This window comes from Pavona decussata, unplaced genomic scaffold, assembly GCF_977016875.1.
Source record: "Pavona decussata unplaced genomic scaffold, jaPavDecu1.1 SCAFFOLD_102, whole genome shotgun sequence".
Lineage (NCBI taxonomy): Eukaryota > Metazoa > Cnidaria > Anthozoa > Scleractinia > Agariciidae > Pavona > Pavona decussata.
In genome coordinates, this window is record NW_028145517.1 from 273,160 (window position 1) to 295,886 (window position 22,727).

The window sequence follows — 22,727 nt, forward strand, 5'->3', positions numbered from 1 at the left end:
TCAAAGATTACCTCAAAGAGATCGGTTAACTCTTCCTTGCTAAAAAGCGCGACTCGAAAATTTAAACCAACGAACCAATAAATAGGCTTGGTCAGCAATGGCCGAAAAATGAACTCAGTGATAACTGAGATATTAGCAGAGCCTTCTTCTTACCAGCCAGGACGAGCTCTGGGTTCTTTTCCTCCCCACCCCCCCCCCCCCCCCACCAATCCTAACCCCAGTGTATAGCATGTCCCAAACAGTTTCCTTTGAATTCCTCAGTGGACCGATGACGTTACATCACATGGTAATGAAGTCATTTGTTTTTTCACACCCATCTTGGATTTCTCTATATCTCCAAAACGGTAGAAAATCCTCCAAATTGGTTCACAATTTATTAAAATCAATAAGTAAGGACCAAGATGGTGTAAAAATGTAAAAATTGTGAGAATCCAAATTTGTGAAAAAGCCTGTCACAATCTTATTACAATGGAAACTAGGGAACTCGTATTGTGGACAACTCGCGTAAAAAGACATCGTTACGTCAAAATGCACCCATTGGAACCGTCTCTCTAAAGTCATTTAAATAACCAAAGACGATGACATTTCAATGATTAAAAAATTTTATTCAATATTTTGTTTTTAGTATTTGGATATACAATTCCTACAAAATAACGCAACAATACTTTGTTGCATATATATCAAATTTGAAGAGGTTTGACTCAGTATACCAACAGTTCGAAGAACAAGTTGTTTTTGAAAGCTCTTCAATTACGGACAGTGCCCCTAACACGGAGGTATATTTGTGTTAGTAGGCACCGTCCTTAAGAAACCCTTATATCTCGGACCATCCAGAGATGCACAGTTGCATAAAGAGGCACCGTGCTTAAAGTGCCTATGAAGTAAAAAATTTCTTGTTCTAATATGATAGTTTATTATATTCTAATTCTTAATATGTAGGTTTTAGGCGGTAAAACATTCACAACGCGGAATAAATCGAACCGAAAGTCTTAGAGGTAGCGGTATTTATCGTATCGGCGTCACGCAACACGAATTCATAAAACATCAACGGCATCTGTATTTAGATCAGTTACATCTAACGTAATATATATTTGGATAATATTAACAATTATAATTATAAATAGAGTACTTTTCCAGTGCCACTGAGTTCTCAATCAGAGGATGTTTCTCGAAAGATGAGCCCCTGACCAAGAAAATTTTACAACAACATAACTAATAAATAAAATAAACCTGAAGTGGAGAAACTGGCAACCTAAGAAGTCAAGACTTGAAACTCGTCAAGTTTGTTATCTTGTAAAGAGCCGTTTTCAGTGAGTGTCGAAATTAATTTCGCGTTTGCTTTACTGTGCTCTGTGATTGGTTGGCAAAGTTCGCGCCATTATTTCAGCTAATGGGGAGCCAAAGAAAACCAATCGTGACTTGCTCGCACGGTTTTCCTCGCTTGCGCTGATTGCATGTATTTGCTTCGAATTCGTATTGTACGTTGAGATTGTTGTTGCTGTATACGTTTGTTGATTGGCCAGAGTAATAGCTTTCGTTTTGGTTTTGCCACACTCAGTAGAAAACTGCTCTACATTAAGGTTAATGGTTTGATTCACTAAACTTATCTCCTAAGATAAGCCATAAACGAACTTTGTGGTCAGTACAAGACTACTTGAAAGCATGAGTGCTAACTCAAAATATTCAAGAAAGCAACCGTGCGATCGTATTTCATAGCAAAACATATCGGGTTTTAAACAGTCAACGACTGGAAAATTCCAGAGTTGGAGTCCCTTCGGTAACTTGTCGTTGATTCAACACTGAATACAAGAAAACAACTAAACCGCGACCGCGCGATACTCAGTTCTTGCCGTTTCTCTTTGACCTTGTGGAATTAATCTGTTTTGTCGAAATAAATTGCTTTCCGCCAGCTGATACGACAGATTGCTTCTACCTCGTTGGACTCGACCGGAGTCCACGATATGGGGCATTTCACGTCTAAACACCAAAACCCAGCTTGAAGGCCAGCTCCACGGTACATTGGGGAACTGATTGGTGATGGCACACGTATAGTTCACGAGGATGGTCCCCAGGAAAAAGGCGCCTGTTAAATAAGCGGGAGTTTGAGAAAATCATATTGCAATGTTTTGAACACTTAGATGGTATTTACACTTTTTCAACTAAACTTTGGAATCTAGACATTATTTCCAACAATTCAACGTCAATTTGTTGTTAAAGTGGAGAACTTGGAGAACTGGCCAAAGATATGAATAAACTTCTTCTTCCCTCAGTGCTGAGTCAAACAAATTTTTGCGTTGCGAGTCATTGTTATCAACACTGTGGAAGGGAACACAGAACCCCCTGGGGATTAGGGAAGCAGGGATGGCGCAGTGGTGAGAGCACTCGCCTCCCACCGATAAGACTCAGGTTCGATTCCCGGAATCGGCGTCATATGTGGGTTGAGTTTGTTGTTAGTTCTCACCCTTGCTCCGAGAGGTTTATTCTCCGGGTACTCCGGTTTTCCCTTTTCCTCAAAAAGCAACATTCCAATTCGATCTGGATTATTGACAAGCTAGCCTGTGTGTCGGGAGGTTGCACAATAAGTTACTTTACAATTGTGATTATGGTTGTAGCGTTTTATATTCCATTTCTGTAGGACGATTCAAGTAATGACTTACTGTTCCCCTCGTTCCCACCACACATAAGGACTACCTTTACTGTAGCCTGCAGAGCAGGCGTATTTGATTTTTAGGGGATACGATAACGGATACGAATACTCTATGCCGCCATCTTGGATGATAAAGTTGGGGCGAGGACAAAAAGGATTCCGAGGGAGAGGACTACGGTCCCAATTCTCTACGCATCCAAAATGGCGGCCTTCTAACGCACGTTCGAATACACCCAAAAAAGCCTGCTCTGTAGGCTACCTTTACTGCTGATAGTGTGACACTTCTCGTTGGTGAATAACTCCCATACGAAGCCTCTGTTGCGACACTTTGGGTGGTCCCTTACGAGAATTAAGGACGGTGCCTACTAATAAAGAGGTATTTTTGTGTGGTTTATTACTATGCGAGGAAAGCAGATCTTAGCAAGGGCTATCGAAATCCAAAAAGAAAATTAGGGGTAACCACGTATTTTTAAGAGATAATTAGCGACAATTGTTCTAAAGAACAGTTAAATACAAAGCAACCTTTAGGGTTTTTTTTTAAGCTTTATTATCTCTGAAAAATGCACGGTTACCCCTAATTTTCCTTTTTGGAAACCAAGAGCACTCACTTAGTTCTGCTTTCTCCGGGACCGCATAGTTTTAAATCGCGCAAAAATATCCCTGTATTAGTAGCACCACCCATAGGAAACCCGAGTATCTCGTGATGCGCAGAACGTATGCGCAGTAACAAAAGTAGGCACCGGCCTTAAGGCAGTATTTTTTCTTTCGTACAATTAACACGTACCCTATGACCCAGTACTTGAGAAGTAAAGCCGCTTTCTTCTGCTCCGTTGCGTTATCTGGTGTCCGATGAAACAGTACACCATGCTCAATGACATCCTGCATTCCGCTACACGCAAACTTTGCCTTCTGGTCCTTTGGTTTTAACCGCTACGAAAGGAAATTAAATAACTGCTATGAGAAGTAGCACTTTAACCCAAAGCCTCAAGTCAGCAAATGTAATGCTTACTTTTGAGTTAATGGGGTAAAACCTTTTAGATAAGATAGTGGGGTGGTTAAATCATTGGAGCGCGCAAATTCGCCTCAAGCGAAGAGACGCGACACGCCGGGAAGCAGAGAAAGATACATAGACTACCTGTCGTCTATTTTTTACCCTTTAAGCCCTAACACTGATCAGCATCAAATTTCTCCTTTTAATATCAATGCTTCTTCAACCCTTGAGGTCATGAGAATTCGAAAGAAGAAAGGGGAGCAGTGTTTCAACGACTTTTGAGAGTCCTTATAGCTAGCTATTAAAACACCAAAACTGATAGGACACACTCGGAATTGTAAGCGTACACTCTGTTTTTTTTTTTGTTTTGTTTTTTTTAATAAGAACGTCTCATTTTGGAGCTGAGGCTAAACGTTCTTATATTTTTTGCGATTTGAGGCTGAAAACGTTCTTAAGATGTTCTTAAATTACATGGTATACACTACATGTATCTCAGGACCAGGAAACCTATCAAAGTGCATTACCTGCTGAGAACTGCTGATTATGACAAACCGAGATGTGTGTCACCATTTTTAATGTTGTACAAAACATGCCCTTAAGTATTTTGATTAATTTACATTTGTTACCTTGATTTTATATACAGATTAGCAAAATAAAAACGTTCTAAATCGACTCTCAGCCTGAGGAACGTTCTCAATACGTTCTTAAAATTCTTAAAATTTTGGTTAATCTCAGCCTCAACGTTCTTAGAAAAGAAAGGTTCTTATATTAAAAAAAAAGACAGAGTGTATTTCGTTCAACTCACCTGTTTGTAGTAAGGAGAAAACAATCTACGCATGGACAGACACGTTTTGTGGAAGGTGTTTACTACCTCAGCGTGCACCGCCCCTCCTGTAGAGACGGCCTCTCCGTCACTCGGACAAACCACGATACCATGGAATGAGTCCCAGTTTAAATAATGAAATAATGTGTTCTCTGTACCACTGGTTAACCTTGAGGAAGCAAACAAAAAGACCTTGAAAAGTGCCGCAAATTATTCATCCTCCGGGGATCAATGTTTCAGGCAACTTTAAAATGGAAGTAAGGATGGAAGGGCGAGGCCCAACGCTGCTACCCACATGAGACAGGAGCACGGTAACCTGCGGTGAGTTGCATAAAATTTAACGTCAGGCGTAACTGCTAAAGCCAGACCTTCAGCCCAGTCACATTCAGTATTTTAACGTCTGACGATAGCATTTACGCCCGCCGTTTAGTTTTACGCAACTCGCCCTTGGGGCGCCCAGGAACATGCATGAGCACCTAAATGTTTTACAGCAGCACCTAACACTCCACATATTGGGCTCCTAATTTCTTGACTTATTTTACTATGAAAAGCAGTGAGGTAACTCAAGGCCAGTGAACTTGGCTTGTTTTTGGAAGCTTCCCTGAATTCAGATTCGATAATCGGTCTGGCAAAAGTATATAAATATACAAGTACATAAAGTTAAATATGGATTAATTACGCGATTTTGTATAAAAATGAATAAAGTAACAGACCCCATACTCCTATACGAGAAAAAGGCAGCTTAAAGGAAAAAGGTCATGGAAAAAGAAAGAAGATCTTCAATCTTCTTCCTCCCATCCCTTCCTATTCTCTCCTCCAACTCTCGCCTTGTCTTTTCTTCGTTTTTTCGTTGTTTAAACAACTTAAAACATAATAAAGGACTACTCTACAGGAAAATAAATTTATACTTACTTCGCTGTGACCATCGGAGACAAATCAGGAATGTTTTCCGGCAAGCTCTTTCTAAACGTGCCGGCAGAGTGGAGCGAGAGCTGGGACCGAAATGATCTCAGTTTTCCTTTGACGCCAAAGCTGCCCATACTCCCGGAGCTATCCGAACCTTTCCGACGGAGCGCCGACGGCACACTGCCACTGTCGGACGAATCCACTTCATCTGCAAAACATTACACACAAAAAACTTGTAAAAGGCCTTTGAGTTTATGATCAATGTACATGCTAAAACAAAGCAAAGTTGCACTACGAGCCTAAGTGGGCAGGAGCAACTAAGAGTATTGCTACTTCCCCCTGGACGGGATGCTAGTCCATCCATCACAGAGTTCACCCCACCAATATGTCGCCGGTATCCATTTATACACTTGGGTGATGGTACAAGAGGAGAGACAATTAGGAGGAAAATTTCTTGTCAAAGGAAACAACACAGAAATGAAAAGACCAACCAAGCCTCGAACCAACGACCCTCTGATGTCACGACCGTCCGCTCGAAAGTCCGACGCGCGAACCACTCCACCGTTGCGCCTCTATGTGAACAACAAGGGTTTTTAAAAAGTTCGAATTCGTCTGAACATTGATTGAGTCTCCTAGATTTCTTGGCCATAGATCAACAGCTTTGAAACTTAACGACATTAAGCTTCTTCCGCCTGAGTATTAAAATGACAACCGACTAAACTACGGACATCAAATATCAACGCTAGCATTTCACCGTACAGTTTTCTGTTGTAATCTGCCTACAACAGTACCTTGCAGTCTCAAGTTATCCAAGCTCCCATGCCTCTTCTGTGGAGTGACTGAGTCTGAGACACCAAAACTAGAGGACGCCTTCTGCAGCATTGTGATTGGTGGATTAAGAAGCAACGCATCAGCAGAAGCTAGTGGAGGGTTGCGAGGACTTCGTAAACTGTGGAAATAGAATTCTCAGTTCAAGAAGAGAAAACAAGAACAACAAAAACAACAACAACAACAACAAAAATCACTAGCGTGAAGGAGGCACAAAAATGTGAACTTATCATAAAATTGTATTTTCTATTGAACGCAAATCTCATCAATTTATTCTCGGATATATAGTTCAAATATATTGTACATGTACAAATTGAACAGGTTGCAATATTTACAAAGTAGTTCATAAAAATAACGTGAATTTATATTTGTATAGTGATGTTTTCAACCGTCATGGTTGTAACTGAAAATGACGTCCCTCGATAACTAGCATACTACATATTCACAAATTAAGTGTTTTTTATTTGTTATAGGGACGGTTCATTATTTCTGGGGATGACTGGGTAGGATAATTGAAAACAACTTTTTGTTTTTTTCCTAATACCCGTTGTAGAATCATGTCAGAATTTCTTAGCCCTTCCTGACTCGTTTTAAATTTTTCAAAGCCCGGTCAATGGAAATAATACTAAAGTTGACATAAAATTCAACTCATCTATGGAACCAGACAATGTTCGTGAATTTTACATGGCCTTCGTTGTTTGATGCAAAACGCGACGTATTTACAAAATGTGTTTATCAGGTTATTAAACCTCAGTGCCAGAACTTTAACCACAGTACCGTATGCCCTTGCCTAGATGCAGTTGTAAATGATTGTTGATGATTGTATCTTTCCTCTCCATGAACGCCACAATGACAAATACCTTTGTCACTTTCATACAAGTAAACCTCATTTTAAAAAATGGCTTTGTCAAACACAAAATCCGCCTCGAATTCCAGTTTTCTACACCCTCACAGAAATACACAAACCGACTCCAGTCGGTAGACCCATAATTTCAGGAGTTTCAGGTCCAACAGAAAGGTTATCAGCATTTGTTCACAAACTACTCCAGCCGATAGCACAACAGCAGAAGTCATATCTCAGAGATACAACGGACTTCATTAATTTCATGGAGGGAACTAGAGTCCCAAAGAATACAGTTCTTGTCTCAATGGACGTAACGAGCCGTTATGCTAACATACCGCAGGAGGAGGGAATCCAAAAAGTATGCAGAGCATACAACTCTTTTTATGATGACCAACCTCCTATCCCCATGCGGTTCTTGGAAAAAGCGCTAGGCCTTATGCTTCAAGAAAACTCATTCCAGTTCTGTGGTAAAAATTACCTACAAACACACGAACTGCCGTGGGAACAAAAATGGCAGTCTATGACGATTTCGCCAATATTTTTATGGGCAAAGTCGAAACAGAACTCCTTAACCGAAGCGAATTCAAACCGCTCGTTTGGAAACGATATATTGACGATATCTTCTCCCTCTGGGATATCAGCAGAGAGGAGTTACAGCGGTTCATTGAAGAAGCCAACAATCACCACCCTACCATCAAATTCACGGCTGAAATTTCTGAAACTGACACTGTGGTTTATGAAGGCAACAGATTCATTACCGAATCAGTACTCGATGTACGCACTCACTACAAAGCTACTGAGACATTCCAGTACACACATTTCTCCTCGTGTCACCCACCAGGAGTATAAAGAGGTTTAATCAAAGGAGAGGCCCTCACACTTCTCCAGACAAACTCAACAAAAGCGACATTTGAAGAAAAAAATCAAACATTTGGAATCACGACTTATCGAGAGGGGCTATCCAAAAAATCTAGTGCAGAGAACTCTCTCAGAAGTGATTTTTGAGAATAGAAAACAGCTCGCCTTGAACCTCGCACAAACAAGAGAATCTTCCCTTTTGTCAAGCAATACCACCCATCAGTAAAGTAAAGTTTGGAAAGTACGGCTCGTTATAAATATCATGTTGATAATATTAAAAAGTTTGTTTGATATAGTTAGCTGTAGTACAAGAGTATTTAGCAGGATTAATACTTTGAAGTGACGAAGTGTCTTTCTTATTGTTATCATTAAAGGAATTTTTTTCAGAACCCGGCCATTCTGATTTTTAAAATACTCATAGCCCGTCGTTTCGGGGGCGGAATTTTCATGACCCGGTCACTTTTTATCCGACCCGGTCATCCCCATAAATAATGAACCGTCCCTAAATGTTGTAGATTTTCATGTACCTTGCTTCACAGACAGAGGGAATATCCATGGATTCAATCTGATGCAGCGCGTTTTTCACCTGATCCACATAGTAGGGATGAGGTGGCGGGTGGCCCTCAGCCCTTAGAGTAAGAAACAAAACATCATGAAACCTGTTAGATGATTTTTGATTTTTCAGTCAGTGACACAGGCGTACTCGGAAAAAGAAAACCCAGATCTCCCAACAGGAGTCGAACCCATGACCTTCCAATGGCTACATGTAGTTCGGAAGTTCTAGCACTGCTGCGTGACAAGGTTGTTGTGCTGTATCAAGAACACTGACACTCAACTTGATATTCCCGCGAAACTGCGCGAAAAATTCAAGCTTTAGTACTTACAGTTTTTTCACACTCTCGCGAGACGAGTGTCTCGTCCTTAGATACAAGACTCTCATCTCTCAAGACGCGACTCTCATCTCTCGAGACAAGAATCGCGTCTCGCGAGAGGGTGGTACAGTGGAACCCCGTTAATACGACCACCTTCGGGCCGTGAAAATGTGGTCGTAGTAACGGGGTGGTGGGATCAACGAGGTTGTAAGACTAAGGAAATGACTGGACTTTGAATTCGTTCAGGGCGCAAAAAAAGGTCGTAATAACGAAGTGGTCGTAAGGCGGGGTTCTACTGTAACTTACTTTTGAGCGGTACTGTATACAGGAGACTTGTGGGAGCTCAGGCCATTAAACTAGGTTCATGTGACAAACATGAATGCTTAACATGTAAGGAATGCTTGACATGAACCTGAATGCTTGACATGTAATGGGAAAAAGAATACAAAAAAACACTTACCGTTTAGAGATACCACCTGCCTCAAGAAGGGTGCACATGAGCCAGTGTTTCTAAACAAGCACAAAGAAGAGTTATCTGTCATGCACATAACGCAGTTATACAATGTTGGGAGGAACCTGGGATTTTGAGCAAAGTGAAGCACAACCTTTTTTTGTCTGAATGATATTTCTGGTGATTTTATTAATTTATCAAGAGTACAGTACAGACATGTCAATTGCCAATACCACCATTGCTCACGTGTGTGTACAGTGTGCATGCATGCTACAATGAAACTAGAAAACTATCCACAATACTGAAAACTCTCAATTTTCTAGGTTACCACTAAACTGCAAATATGCGTACTTTTGCATTGGTCTGTTCGGCATTGCAATGATGCACAATGACATGGTTTTCAAACAGGAAGTCTGTAGGATAACAGTGTGTGTGTGCTCTCGCGCAAGAATCCACAGTTCATGAATTTGCACTTTTGGCGATTTGTACCGCCCTTAGTGACCAACATGTAGGCTACCATAAAAATACATAAATATACATGTGCCCCTCTCCAGTCAGGTATGTCATCAGTGAGTCACACACTTGTAACGTACAAATAACAACACCTTTCTCCCCTAAGTTACCAGTGAACTTCTCTTATTATACTCCCATCCTCGCTCCAACCCTTACAAAGATTACCATACAAACATTGAACTTCTCTTACCATGCCTACAATAAGTAGAAAATATCGAGCGGAAGGTTCGTGGTAATCATCATCCTCTTCTCTCCTGCTCTCCGTTCTAACTGCTTGTCTTCTTGACGGGAAAACCTAAAGTTCATTAACAAACATGAAAGAAAAAAGAAATGATTTTTACAAACGAGCATGAATTACATGTAACCCTTCTGGTAACTTCACAACTTCACAAATCAGATCAATATGGGATACATACAAACAGTACTGTTTTAACTTACTAACATAACTTAATACAGGCTGTATTGCTTAAGCCTGCTCTGCTTCAATGACATACGTGTACATGTACATGTAAGGTAGTATTCTCTCTACCCTTAAGCAGTGTTTCAAGACTGACAATAAACTGTTTCCACTGAATGGCATCAATTCTTTTCTTAACTTCTGTTATGTACAGTTGGTACAAAAATAAATAAATTAATTAAAATATTCAAGACTCATTTGCAAGCTATTTTTCTCTCAAACTACACGTAATTTAAAGTACAATAAGCTCTGCACTCACCTCTCTCCAGATAACCAACTGACCAACTCTCTGTTCAGCACTCATGGCCAAAAGACAATGATATTTACAATATAATACAACATCTTCTAAATCTTCTCTGATTAAATGATTGGCGACTAAATATCCCTGCAATGTATCGGGAAAACAGCAGAATCAAAATCAAAATAAAAACATAATGTAACAACACATGTTAACCCTTGACTTAAACAGTTTTTCATGTTACACGTTAATACATGTACATTTCCCTTTCGTCTTTGCGATAATTCACTATGCAACTGAGATTTGTTGGAAGACTGGGTACATGTAAGTATTAAAACATTGCACTATCGGCCAAGTGTCTCATTTATTTGATTGATTGATTGATTGATTGATTGATTGATTGATTGGTTGATTGATTGATTTGACTGACTGACCACCCAAATGACCAGCTCACTGTTTGACTGAATGACCGACCAACTGACTGGCTGACTGACTGAATGGCTGAATGCTTGGCTGGCTGGCCGACCAAACGACAGACTGACTGATTGATGGCCCAACTATAGCTGCCTCACTGATCAACTGGGTGACTGACTGACTGACTGACTGACCACTTAACCTACTGACTGTTCCACTGACTGACTAACTGATAGACTGATTGGCCGACCTACATGTACCAACCGACTGACTGACTGACTGACTGACAGTCAGTAAGGCTTAAGGACGGTGCCTACTAATACCGAAGTATTTTTCTGCGGTTTATGACTATGCGGGAAAAGCAGATCTTAGCAAGGCCTATTGGAATCCAAAAAGAAAATTGGGGGTAACCACGCATTTTTCAGAGATAATTAATAAGCAATAATATCTCTAAAAAGCGCCAAAATAAAAAGCAATGTATGGGATTTTTTCCTAGATTAAAGCTTAATTTTCTCTGAAAAATGCACGGTTACCCCCAATTTTCTTTTGAGATACCAAAGGCATTTGGTAAGTTCTGCTTTCTCTGTACAGTTTTAAACCGCGCAAAAATATTCCTGTATTAATAGGCACCACCCATAGGAAACCCGAGTATCTCGCGATGCGCAGAACGTATGCGCAGTAACAATAGTAGGCACCGTCCTTAATTAACACTTACCTTATAAAATATACTGGAACCTAAAATTGTATATAATCTCCTAATTTGAAAATAGTCATCTGCCTGCAGAGAAAGAAAGAATCAAATAATTTACAGCGTAACTACACAAATTTATGTACTTTTTTGCTGACCAGTGTTTAGATTAGAAATTGCTCCATGGGCCAGTCCACAATAAGATGCACTCAAGATGAGTAGTAAAGTTTGTTGTTTTTGTTGTACTGTACTAAACCCAATTAAAAGAAGATAAAAATTAATAATACTATATAAACAAATGAATGGGAACTAGATGTAATGTCCTTTTTGTTCCGTTTTTTATGTGAGTCAAAACTTGGCCATTGTGCAATGGCATGACATTTTATGCATTGCCTTTTACGACTGTACAGCTGTCCATAATATTTTAAACAACAGTCAAAATAACTCCAACTAAAATACTTACAAATTCTCCATAATCAGCTGCCTCCAAATCATTGAGACAGCAGTGAACATTAACCTGTGGGAAGATTCAACATAATTTATTATATTTTAATATACATCAAATACATGGGAAATTTAAGTGCACAACAAAAGAAACAACAACTGACAAAAGCTATATGTCAGGCTAAATTACAAATATCATTTTAGTACTGTTGTTTGATGCCACTGCTTTGTCAAGGGAATAAACCGTAACATAATAACAGAGATGCCAACCTCTGAAGATCTGAAATCTGGAGATTTTTTCTTCTGAGCACCCCCCCCCCCCCCTAATTACCCTACACTCCCCCCAAGCAAAATTGATGCACCCCCCCCCCCCCCCCCACCTTGTTGACACAAAATTCGCACAACACTAGAGCTTTTTTTGTCCTGGTTGAACCAATCAGAAAGTCGTTTATATTGCAATGAAGACAAAAAGCGTATTTTCTTTGGTTTCCGTCAAAATTGTGGCAGATTGGGTAAAACAGGTATGCAAATATAGCAATGACACAATATTTCTTAAATTTATGGAACATTTGAGTTGAAATGCTAGCCTATTATACAAATAAGACGCCAAGTCGCTTTCATCCGGGAGGTTGAGTCACCCGTACGGGAGACCGGGAGATTTGTTCCGTATCCGGGAGACTCCCGGATAATTCGGGAGAGTTGGCATGAGTGTAATAATAACCGTAAAATAATAATACCAGCTTCTGAAAAAGTGGAAACAATTAATCTTGTCCTGAGCAAATCCTCTTGGTGAAATGCTCTACATTCATTTGTAGATACTGTATGTACATTTAACTTCACACTTGCCAAATAATTTTCTTAATATTTGCAATGAGTGTGGCAAATACATGATGATTTATTTTGAACATACATGTATGTACTTATTGTGTTCAAAGAATGTGATCCTAATTACATTTTGGTTGCTTTGTGCCTTTCATCCCGAAAAATTTGAAAATTTTTGGTTCTGGGACTGCCCCTCGCCCCTGAAGATTAGTTTGTTTTTTGCAGGGGCAGAGTCACACATTCACCAAGGCTTTGACTTGTGTCACACTGTCTTGCATTTGTGTCAACAAGTCTTGTGTGTAAGTTACATTTGTAATAAATTATCACAACCTGGACAAAAAGGAAAGTCAGCTGGAAAAATAAAGACAATTTTGACAAAAATAACATGTGGCCAATTATGCAAGCTGTTAACTGCAATTAAATGAAAAATGAAACTCTCACACACCTCTGTGCTTAAAAGAAAGATTCAGCCACTGGACTGGCAACTGGCATAAGGTATGACAGCTTACTGACAAAGCTGGCTTTCTCAGTGAGATTTTATATGACAATTTTTGATTTGACACTAGACAAGTTGCTAAATGTAACAAATGAAACAAATGAAACCCTCACACACCTCTGTGCTCAAAGGGAGATTGAGCCACTGGACACCTGACATAAGATCTGACAGCTTACTGGCACAGCTACCTTTCTCAGTTTCACCAGGAGGCTTCGCAAGGGTTTTGTCAAACAGCAGAGAAAAAAGATGGTCCAGACGTGCTTTGTTTAACTTATCACAGAATGCCCTATGATACAAAGAGAAAGGTGTCAAGTCAGTTTCAACATCGGGAACAGGGATTTTGATGGGGTGAGGAAAAGTTGCAAAATTATACAGTATCTTATTTAGGAAGGTTGTGCTGCAATAGAGTTAATTAAAAGTAAAAAACAAAATAAAAGAAACCTTTTGTCAGTAAGCTATACCTTTGCATTGAGCCAAATGTGAGAGTAAGAATTTGTGTGATGTCAGCAACTATCTTCTGAAGGTGGTCCAGTGGTATCCTAAAAACATAAAATTTTAAAAGAGAATGTACATCATGTACAGCTTCAAGTAAATCTTTAATGCAGCTTTTAGTTTTTTCAAGACCATATTTTTGTACAAATTAAGCAATAAAATACAAGATCTGCAGCACGGAAACATTTACATTGCTATTATTATTATAAAGTAGAAAACTACAGGTGTTCCTGATGCAGTTAGAGATGAGCAGTGTTATGTTGCATTTCATTGTGCATCTTGAAGCCAAGGTGGCCTGGGGGATCAGGTAACGCAATGTTGTATTGTTACACAGTGCACAGCATAAGTCCATGGCAAGTACACCGGACATGAAAGGGTCTTTGGTGTATTGTCTGTAATAACCTACTTATCAAATAAAGTTTACTTACTTACGTACTTACTTACTTACCATTTTTGCTTATTAAATACAGTGTACATCAGTACAATATTCCATGCAACTTACCAAGTAAAGCCACTTTAAGGTACAGTATGGCATAAAGTACATATGGTGCTTAAATAATTATTCTAATTGACAATGTTAAATCATCACACCTCTCTGCAGGCATAGCAATGACTAACACATCTCTATCCAGTTTGGAATAGACAACATGAACAAGCTTTTTGTCAAGCACCAGTGTGGAACTGAAACAGTTATGAAAACAAACTACAATTAGTAGCAAAGCAAAGTACCTTAACAGTGTACAGTACATGTACGTAATCAGATGAATTAGTATTATTAAAATAAATACAATAATAATATTATAAATAGCGTTGGAACTAGATGTAAAAAATAATGCTTTAACAATTCCAAGACTTTACACTAAACTAAAAGTAAATACTGTATTCAGTTTTCAGTTTTCTGCAAAATTTTAATTTTATGTATTAAGTTAAAAAAAAGAAAAAGAAAAAAAAATTCAACGTTCTACTGTAACTTCTTGTATGCATGGTTATAAAACATGTAGTCAGGGTACAGGCTTACTTACTGTACCTCTCATTATTGTTATTATAACCTAATATATGTACAGTACAAACATCTGTGTGCTTCCACAAAGGGTTTGGGTTTTCAACCGTCATGGTATGAAATTTGGTCATAGATTTTACAGAAATACAGATGTAAGGTATGGTCTGGCAGGGAATCACAAGATCATAAATGAACTTTTCAAACATTTTTTTTAATAAATCATTAGGAAGATCAGAGATGAGAGATGCAACCAAAAATTACCTCACAACGCAATTGTTACCTGTTTGCTGTACTACCAGTCAATGATGTGATAAGGTCACTCAAGGTCAGGAACATTCCCCTCAGAGCAACTAACTTGGATGCTGCCTCAGATTTTGGATACTGGTAAAGGATGTCCTAAATCAGAAAATACCAAAAAAAAAAAGAAATGAAAAATCTTCATGTGTATTCATGTACATGTAAGAAAAATAACTTAGTTTGTTTCCTGAATTGTTTTATCTAAAGTTTGAATGTGCATGTACATGTCTATAATTTTATTCTGTACAGTGCAGTGATCATACTCTTCTATGAACACTACACTTGATATATACGGTAAAGTATCTTATTGCTATACATGTATTTAACAGTAATTATTATCCTGCGCAATCACGCAAATTATCGCACTATATGTGGCCAACAAGGACGTAGGCTGAGTTGGCTCAACTCAGGGGAAATTCCGAGAGACTGAGCAGGATAATCGTTTTTATTATTATTGAACACATTGATAATAAAGCACAGTTTTATTGCAGAAAAGTGGAAGATAATCTTTATTTTGCAATTTTTCTCTCCGGACAACACACACAAAATTACGTATATCGCAGGATATCTGTTGACTATGGACAACGAATATTTCAGTGCACCATGATCATATTTCGGCAGTGTTACAATATGTTGAATAATAAATAATTATACAACCAATATCTTCTTGATATTGGGCCTTCAAGTGTTAAGTTGGGGCTCTACCTGAATTTGAGTGAAATTTGAAGACGTTTTAGGAATGGATAGAAGAAAGAAAATGATTTTTGGAACACTAACAGACAGTTGATACCCACGCAAGAGCACCCCGGGTTTCTAGTGGACTAACTTGGTGTCCGTCTATTAATTATTAACTACAAACTCTAATTTTGAAACATCCCTAAATCTTCAACATTTCTTATTTCTTTTCATTTTACCATTCCTTCAAGAAAAACTATTTCCTTCCAAATATACCTAAAAATCACCCGAAAATTTATAAAACACCCCAAAACATTGATTTGTGTAATGAGTGGAGGGTTTTTGTAGTGCTTGAAACGCAAACACGATATTTCCATTTAACCGATTTTAAGCGGCGTGGACACGCCTTTCAGGTGTACCCCTGCCTTAAAAGGTGAAAACAAAGTGTGCGGTGTACCTGATCTGGTTCATTGTCTTCTTCGCTGGAGGTTATCGTTAAATACAGAGCAACATGAGAGACGTCTTTCAGATCTGGCTTTGATGGTGCTGGTGACTCTCCACTTATTAACTTGATAAGGTGGCTGTCATTCTTGGGAGGGGTCTGCTGACGAATGATTGGTGACGCTATCTTTGGCTGGATAACTCTCTGTACTGAAAGTGTAATCTGAAAGTGGAAATGCACATTTACTATATTATTGTTATTATTAAATAATTATTATCTTTAAATTTTTAGGTTGCTTAATTACAATAGACCTTTGTCACTCGGTGGCCATGTTGAGTCTCAGGGGAATAAGAAGCTTTGTTTTTGCATGGCACGCCTCGCACTGAATTCGCGTCAGGACAAGGCTTGCCGTGCAAAAACAATGCTTTTTATTCTCCTGAGACTCAACATGGCCTTGTGCAACAAAGGCCTATTTACATGTATAATACACTGTATTTCTGCCTAAAAGGAATTGACTTGATAGTGCTCTGGTTTGTAAAAGGTAAGGATATTTTTTGGAACAACGTATTTTTGATACTTAGCTCAGGGTCAACTCGTTGATAACTTGTTCACACAAATAGAAAAGTTAAATGATGTTAAATACATACATGTGTACACTGTACATGTAAAGACAAATGTACTCACCTCCATTGGGCCAGTAATAGCAGCAAGTATTGTGTGAACATTACTGGAATTAAGATCTAGTTTATTCAATGAAAGAAGAACATCACCTGGGAAAAAAGAGATACATGTACATGCAATTAATCACACCAGTTAACCCTTTAACCCCTTATATCAAAGAACAAATTCTGCCATCTTATCCCCATACTTTTCTTATAAAAGTAGTGGGGAGACGTTGTCACCTTGGGTGATCATATCCTTAATTCTCATGATCTTAGGGGTTGAATAAGCATTAATATTACAAGGAGAAATTTGATGCTGATCAGTGTTAGGGCTTAAAGAGTTAACCTCCAAGCAAAAATTAAATTACATGCACCAGCAATCTCAGCAGAGCTCAAGACTAAATTTTTAGCTCAGTACATGTACATGTAAATAGTCCATGTAATGAAGGTCTGATTTCACTAGCCAAAATAAAATTTCATGTACAGTTTCAAACAGTTTCAATAATTTGTTTTATGAAAGAGAGGTGGGGAAGGGGGGGGGGGGGGGGTTGGGGAGCTAATACACTGTTTATTACACGTGTTAAGTACTAAGAAAAAAAAACTTGATCTCCCATAATTGTACACTTAACTTCTTCCATCAATTGAAGGGCTTAGAGCATAACCAACCTAAATGACCTTTCAGATTGCTTTTTGTTATTTTCGCTCAGATTCATCGGAGTTTTGCAAGTGACCTTGAATTCCTTCGGGAAACGTTGCTCCAATTTTTTATCTGCTGCTTTCTGCTCTAATTGTTTTGTGATAAAAATGGAAATCTTGGCCATAATCATAGGGTTTTATCACAAATGAAGAGCAAAGCAGCGGGATAAGACTTTGAAGCAACATTTCCTGAAGGAATTCAAGGCCACAACTGGGGAGACATTTACATGTGCCATACATGAGGGCCACTGACAATTGATAATACTGTACACGCTACAAGTTACCTATTCTCAGTTCTCCACTGCGCAGAGCAGCTCCATCAGGAACAAATCCTTTGATGAACAATCTTGACCCAGAGTAACTGTCATTCTGTGACAACTTCCCAGATTTGTCTCTCCCAGGAATAATGCCCAGAAGAGTCTCCAGATCGTTCTTTGATCCCGAATGAGCTCTTGGAGGTGTCACAATAAGCTGCACTTCTCTCTTAAAAACCCTCTCAGGCAATTTGTTGACATTATTAAGACCATCCATGGGTCCAAGGGAACTTGTATGTTTCAGGTTCTTTTCATTGTTGCTCTTATCGTCAGCTTTGTCTCGCTTGAATCCCGGTATAATTTTCTTGACCGAGTTGAAACTTCGAAGGCCTTGTTTACTCCTGTCTCTGTCTTTGTCATCTTGGTCGTTCTCAGCAATGTTTAAATGCTCCATCGAGCCCTCGATGTCATTTGAAGATGGTTCGTGGAATGGCTCGATGTAAAAAACATCTCCTTTCTCTTTAATATGCTCGGCCCATGGCGGTTCTTCGTACCTGAAATATGCGAGTAAACCCAAAGTGTCAGAAAAGCACTTAGCACTTGAAATCTACATAAATTTCACGCTCACAACCTAGAAACGAGCCAAAAGGATCATTATCGTAGTCATTAGAGCTTGGAAGTTGTTGTCTATACTGTACCTACGTTTGATCAATTACCAAGGAAAAACACAAGAGAACGAGAAAAGTAAGCGCTTCTTACAGTTTGAATATAAGCTTTGTAACGTAAGCTTATTGCACCGACACACTGTAACAATCGAAATTATTCAACAACATTTACTCATCCATCGTTTAAAAACGTACTTATGAGCTTAAATTGCCGATAATTATGATAGTTCTTTAATACTGTCACCATTCCGCAAGTGTCATGTTGGCAAATTATAAAGAAATTAGAGCATTGTATAATTTCTTCTGCCCAGAGCAATCACAACAAGTCATGCCGGGAGGCATAGTACGATGACACATTCATGAATTGCACGACAGACAAGTTTGTTCTCCCATTAAAACACTGTTAACGTTTACAAAGCTAAAACAGCAGACCGTAAAGTCATTGACTTCTTGGAAATATCTTAATTAACGGCAAGATGAAGAACAAACTTTCGCTGCGGCGTTATCGTATCGCGTATACAATTCCATGTCTGAAATATTTCAACAATGCTTACGTACACGGGATCGCCGCGAAAATAGAGGTCTTGTCTTGAGCAATGTTCACATTCTTCTTCCGAAGATTCATCCTCGTAGCCTGGGTAATCATGATATTGGCCAACATACATATTTTAACCGCAAGCTCCAAACTCACTCATGTTATTTCGAACGGTGAAACCAAATCGTCCGCCATATTCCAAACGAAAACAATCGACCGCCCGCCGAGACAAAAACGACAGGTTTCCGCTGGGAATCGAGAAATCAATCGGAACAAAAATCTGTCAGATTTGTTGCAGAGAAAAATTCTCACCTATTGTCTAATCATTGACAATTTTTTTAATAATGAAACCAAACGAGACTTAAATTGAAAACACAGGAAATTACGTTTTCCACGTAGGAACAAAGGTTGTAAAGGTCACTAAATCTAATCAATCCAGACAATACGAGTCAGCTTTTCGGGGGGAGGGGAGGGTACTCACTGTGAGGTCTAAGACTCCGCCTGCAAGAGGGGTTCACTTTCGTAGTACGCGAAATGATATTTGAGGACATGAACGGATCGCAAATTGGACCGTAAACAAATAAGCGGCCGAAATTCTGTACCGGTCAGTTCGAAACTTCAATACCCAATCCCACCCCCCCACCCCTCCCCAGCCTTTGGACTTATTGAAAATTCCCGCCCTTCTGGGTCACAAAGTCGTTCAGCTTCAGATATCCTCGAGGGAAGACAAATTTTCGGCTTCAGTCAGTAGCTGTTTATACTTTGAAGCCCATTTTAAGTGAGCCATTTGCTCAAAAGGGCAAAATCCTGTTCTTGAAAAACGTCCGCTCAACTCCCACAAACCAGCCGGGAAAAAAACCCACGTACTTTAATATTCTGCCAGTGAGACAAAAAAAGATATATTGGGTTCGAATTCTACACGTCACGTACGTGTGAAGATGAAATTACCCCATTCCCTGGGAACTGTACATGGTCAAATGCCCGGGTATGCGGTGAAATCAAGGCTTTTGTAGGCAATCTTTAATTCGCCCCGGCAAACGGAATGGAGTGTTCAATATTGGAAAATTTTCAGCGTTCTCGGTTGCCCTTTTACATAGCGATGACGCGAGGTCTCGGAAATCGAGCCACCGGGCTTATATGTAGAGAGTTTAAGGTCGTCTTCCATGCACCTTGGTACATTTCATAGAGGTACTGAAAGACCAGTTATGTAAAATTGTTTGTTAGTCCACTGTCCAGTTTATATTCCTTTTTCTTCTCTTCTTAGTTCCTAAACTCGATTTCGGCGCTACCGGAAATGTCGCCAAAAAGGATTAATTTCTACGGTTCTTATTGGTGTAAAATCGTTTTCGTTCCCAAGTGATGGTTTGCAGTTTCTTGAAGCCTAATTCGCTCATTCTTTCATCGAAATGCTGAATACAGGACAGTTACAATACTGTAAATCCCACTGGTTTCCTGTTCTTTCATACAAAACAGGAAACCTTTTCTGAAGTCGGTTATACTTTAATTTTTCCAATACCATCTTTCATTTCGTTCATGAACAAGATAGCAGAGTCAGAAGATCTCTCTGCAGCAGGAAAGTTTGCTTTCTAAATGGCGTCTCACACTTCTTTTATCTATCTTGATATTATCATACCATTTATAACACATTTATCAGAATGCATGTGGACGCCGGAAAACAATAGTTTAAGTTCCGAGACAAAGCGGTTCCTTCAACAAACAATGAACTGTAAAGTAATTGCTTCAGTAAAAGCAAACAACTCAATTAAAAGTTCAAAGTGTGGTATTTGGCGGTGATGAAGGTGACGCGCTAGTTTTGATCATACATTTATTATTTTCTCTATTTGAATGTCGGTTTATTTCTTTTTTTACTTGCTGCTAATAATTGCACGTTATTTAAATCAGTTACAAAAAAAAACCCCGTGAACATCGCCTTTAAAAAGACTAACTTGCTCACCCAGCAAAGTCGATTAAAAAGCTAGGAAAGTCCACCGCGCCCAAAGAGGATGGTACACCTGTGCAAGAATTTTGTGCGACCAGTCATAATCAGTTGCAAACGTGCATTAGCTTTCGACCAATCATGAGGAGGAAAAGCTCGAGTAGCACTGGTTTCATATCTTTGGCTAAGATCTGGTTGGCTCATCGACGAGGCTTCCGGTGCCTGACGGATCCATCTTTTGTTCACTATCAAGGCGATGACAACAACAAGCATGAGCATACCAATGCCTTCGACTCAGAATTGTCACGTGACAAGGCACCGTTTTCTTGGATGTGAGACAAGCTTTGGAGTGCTTGTGGAGTTTACTTGTGCAACCTGTGAGAGCAGACGCTTTGGAAAGGTGTCTATTCTCAGAGGCTATTTGCGGTCAGTTTATGAACTGAATCCACTCATGATTGTGGTACGGAATCGCATTCACTGATAAGTGCTGCCGGCTACCTCTGGACCTTTGTTTACAAACCTTCTGCGACTCAACCACGATTTCGCTCAGTATCACTACGCCAACACTTAGGCGATCTTATTCAAACACCTCAGAAGTAAAATCCATCGCATCCCCCAACCCTCAATAAGTTCAGCCCATATATTTGCATGATTATTCGGGGTTCTTTTTCCTAGGCAAATCTTCCTCATTCCGCCTTTAACATAATAACATTATGGCTTGGCTTCAGAGAATCCGGCAATTTGATTGCATTTGTTGACGGAAAAATTTCAGTCTTTCCGTAGTCTTTCAGTCTAATGCGGAGCAACCGATGCTATGATAATGAATTTTTTTAATGTACGTTTCAGTTCATAGTACCTGAGTTTCAGCGCTGCTTGCTTGGTTCTCCTTCGTTTTCTTCGCCTTTTCTGTGGCGGCCATCTAGACAGCTTGGACGGCGCTGGTTCAGTATGCATCTGTGTTCATTTGGGTTACCTACAAGAAGACACAATGGATGATTAAAACGAGGAAGAGAAATTCACCTTAGTGACTACAAAACACAACTATTTAAACAGGGAGAAAATTGAGTGCGCCTTAACTGAGCCTTTCATTAAAGTCCATGCCGCCAAACTCTCTCAACAATACGCGACATTGATGGTCCCCCAACAATTGCTGGGAGGTACTATTCAAACGATCGCAACCATGTCGGGGATAACACAGGCAATGCATGATTAACTTCACCTAAATGACGAAACCTCCATGGGTACCATTTTTGGTGCACATACACATGCATGCTGTTTAAATGTTTGTTTAGCTATGTTTCAAAGTTCACAACACAAAAGAAATGTTTGGACTTCTTGGATGAAAAATTGAAGTTTCAAACTTCGCCCAACAACTCTCAGCAACACCAGACACGGTGCTTACATGCTCCCAACATGTTGGGCCAAACAAAGCTGGAAGCGGCGCCTGCTTTGGCCTTAAGACTACACTACAATACAGCTCATTTGTCTATAGTCTAGTTGACTGGAGAAACCCGCACAAGGGAAAAAAATACTGGAAGGGACTTTTAGAAAGTTTCATACTATTGTACGACTAGAGACCCAAATAAAAGGCAATGTGAGATGTGTACCTGATACTCCACGAATTTTTTTTTTTTTGTGGAGGTGTAAGGCTCGGTTCTCCAAACCCTGACCTAATTTCAGATCAAAATCATGTCATTTTTCGGTATTATTTTCAGAATTGCCCCCTTAAATTTATTCCCTCTTTCAGATCTGGTTTCTGGCATCCATCCCAGTTTTCAGTC

At 39.4% G+C, this 22,727-nt stretch overlaps 2 protein-coding genes across 7 annotated transcripts in view; one reads left to right on the forward strand and one right to left on the reverse strand.

Annotated features, from left to right (window-relative positions):
- The window catches only part of LOC146471448 (uncharacterized), a 217,558-nt gene that overhangs the window by 74,885 nt on the left and 119,946 nt on the right, over positions 1-22,727 (forward strand). The gene's annotated exons all lie outside the window — the stretch shown is intronic.
- Positions 580-22,727, reverse strand: part of LOC146471452 (protein inturned-like) — a 43,320-nt gene continuing 21,172 nt past the window's right edge. For 5 of the 6 annotated variants that reach the window (XM_085119938.1, XM_085119936.1, XM_085119939.1 and 2 more), the window contains 19 exons: positions 21,803-21,919; positions 17,841-18,364; positions 16,883-16,968; positions 16,214-16,420; positions 15,065-15,180; positions 14,376-14,465; positions 13,754-13,831; positions 13,410-13,578; positions 11,994-12,047; positions 11,558-11,620; positions 10,450-10,575; positions 9,924-10,028; positions 9,230-9,279; positions 8,425-8,526; positions 6,159-6,316; positions 5,374-5,575; positions 4,444-4,630; positions 3,432-3,577; positions 580-2,083 (listed from right to left, as the gene is read on the reverse strand). In XM_085119938.1, the coding sequence (XP_084976064.1) occupies positions 1,978-2,083; positions 3,432-3,577; positions 4,444-4,630; positions 5,374-5,575; positions 6,159-6,316; positions 8,425-8,526; positions 9,230-9,279; positions 9,924-10,028; positions 10,450-10,575; positions 11,558-11,620; positions 11,994-12,047; positions 13,410-13,578; positions 13,754-13,831; positions 14,376-14,465; positions 15,065-15,180; positions 16,214-16,420; positions 16,883-16,968; positions 17,841-18,364; positions 21,803-21,900 (2,667 nt within the window). In that variant the 5' untranslated portion in view covers positions 21,901-21,919 and the 3' untranslated portion in view covers positions 580-1,977. Of the gene's footprint in view, positions 2,084-3,431; positions 3,578-4,443; positions 4,631-5,373; positions 5,576-6,158; positions 6,317-8,424; positions 8,527-9,229; positions 9,280-9,923; positions 10,029-10,449; positions 10,576-11,557; positions 11,621-11,993; positions 12,048-13,409; positions 13,579-13,753; positions 13,832-14,375; positions 14,466-15,064; positions 15,181-16,213; positions 16,421-16,882; positions 16,969-17,840; positions 18,365-19,033; positions 19,319-21,802; positions 21,920-22,727 lie in introns of those variants that run through there. The other variant, XM_085119934.1, reaches the window with a different exon arrangement.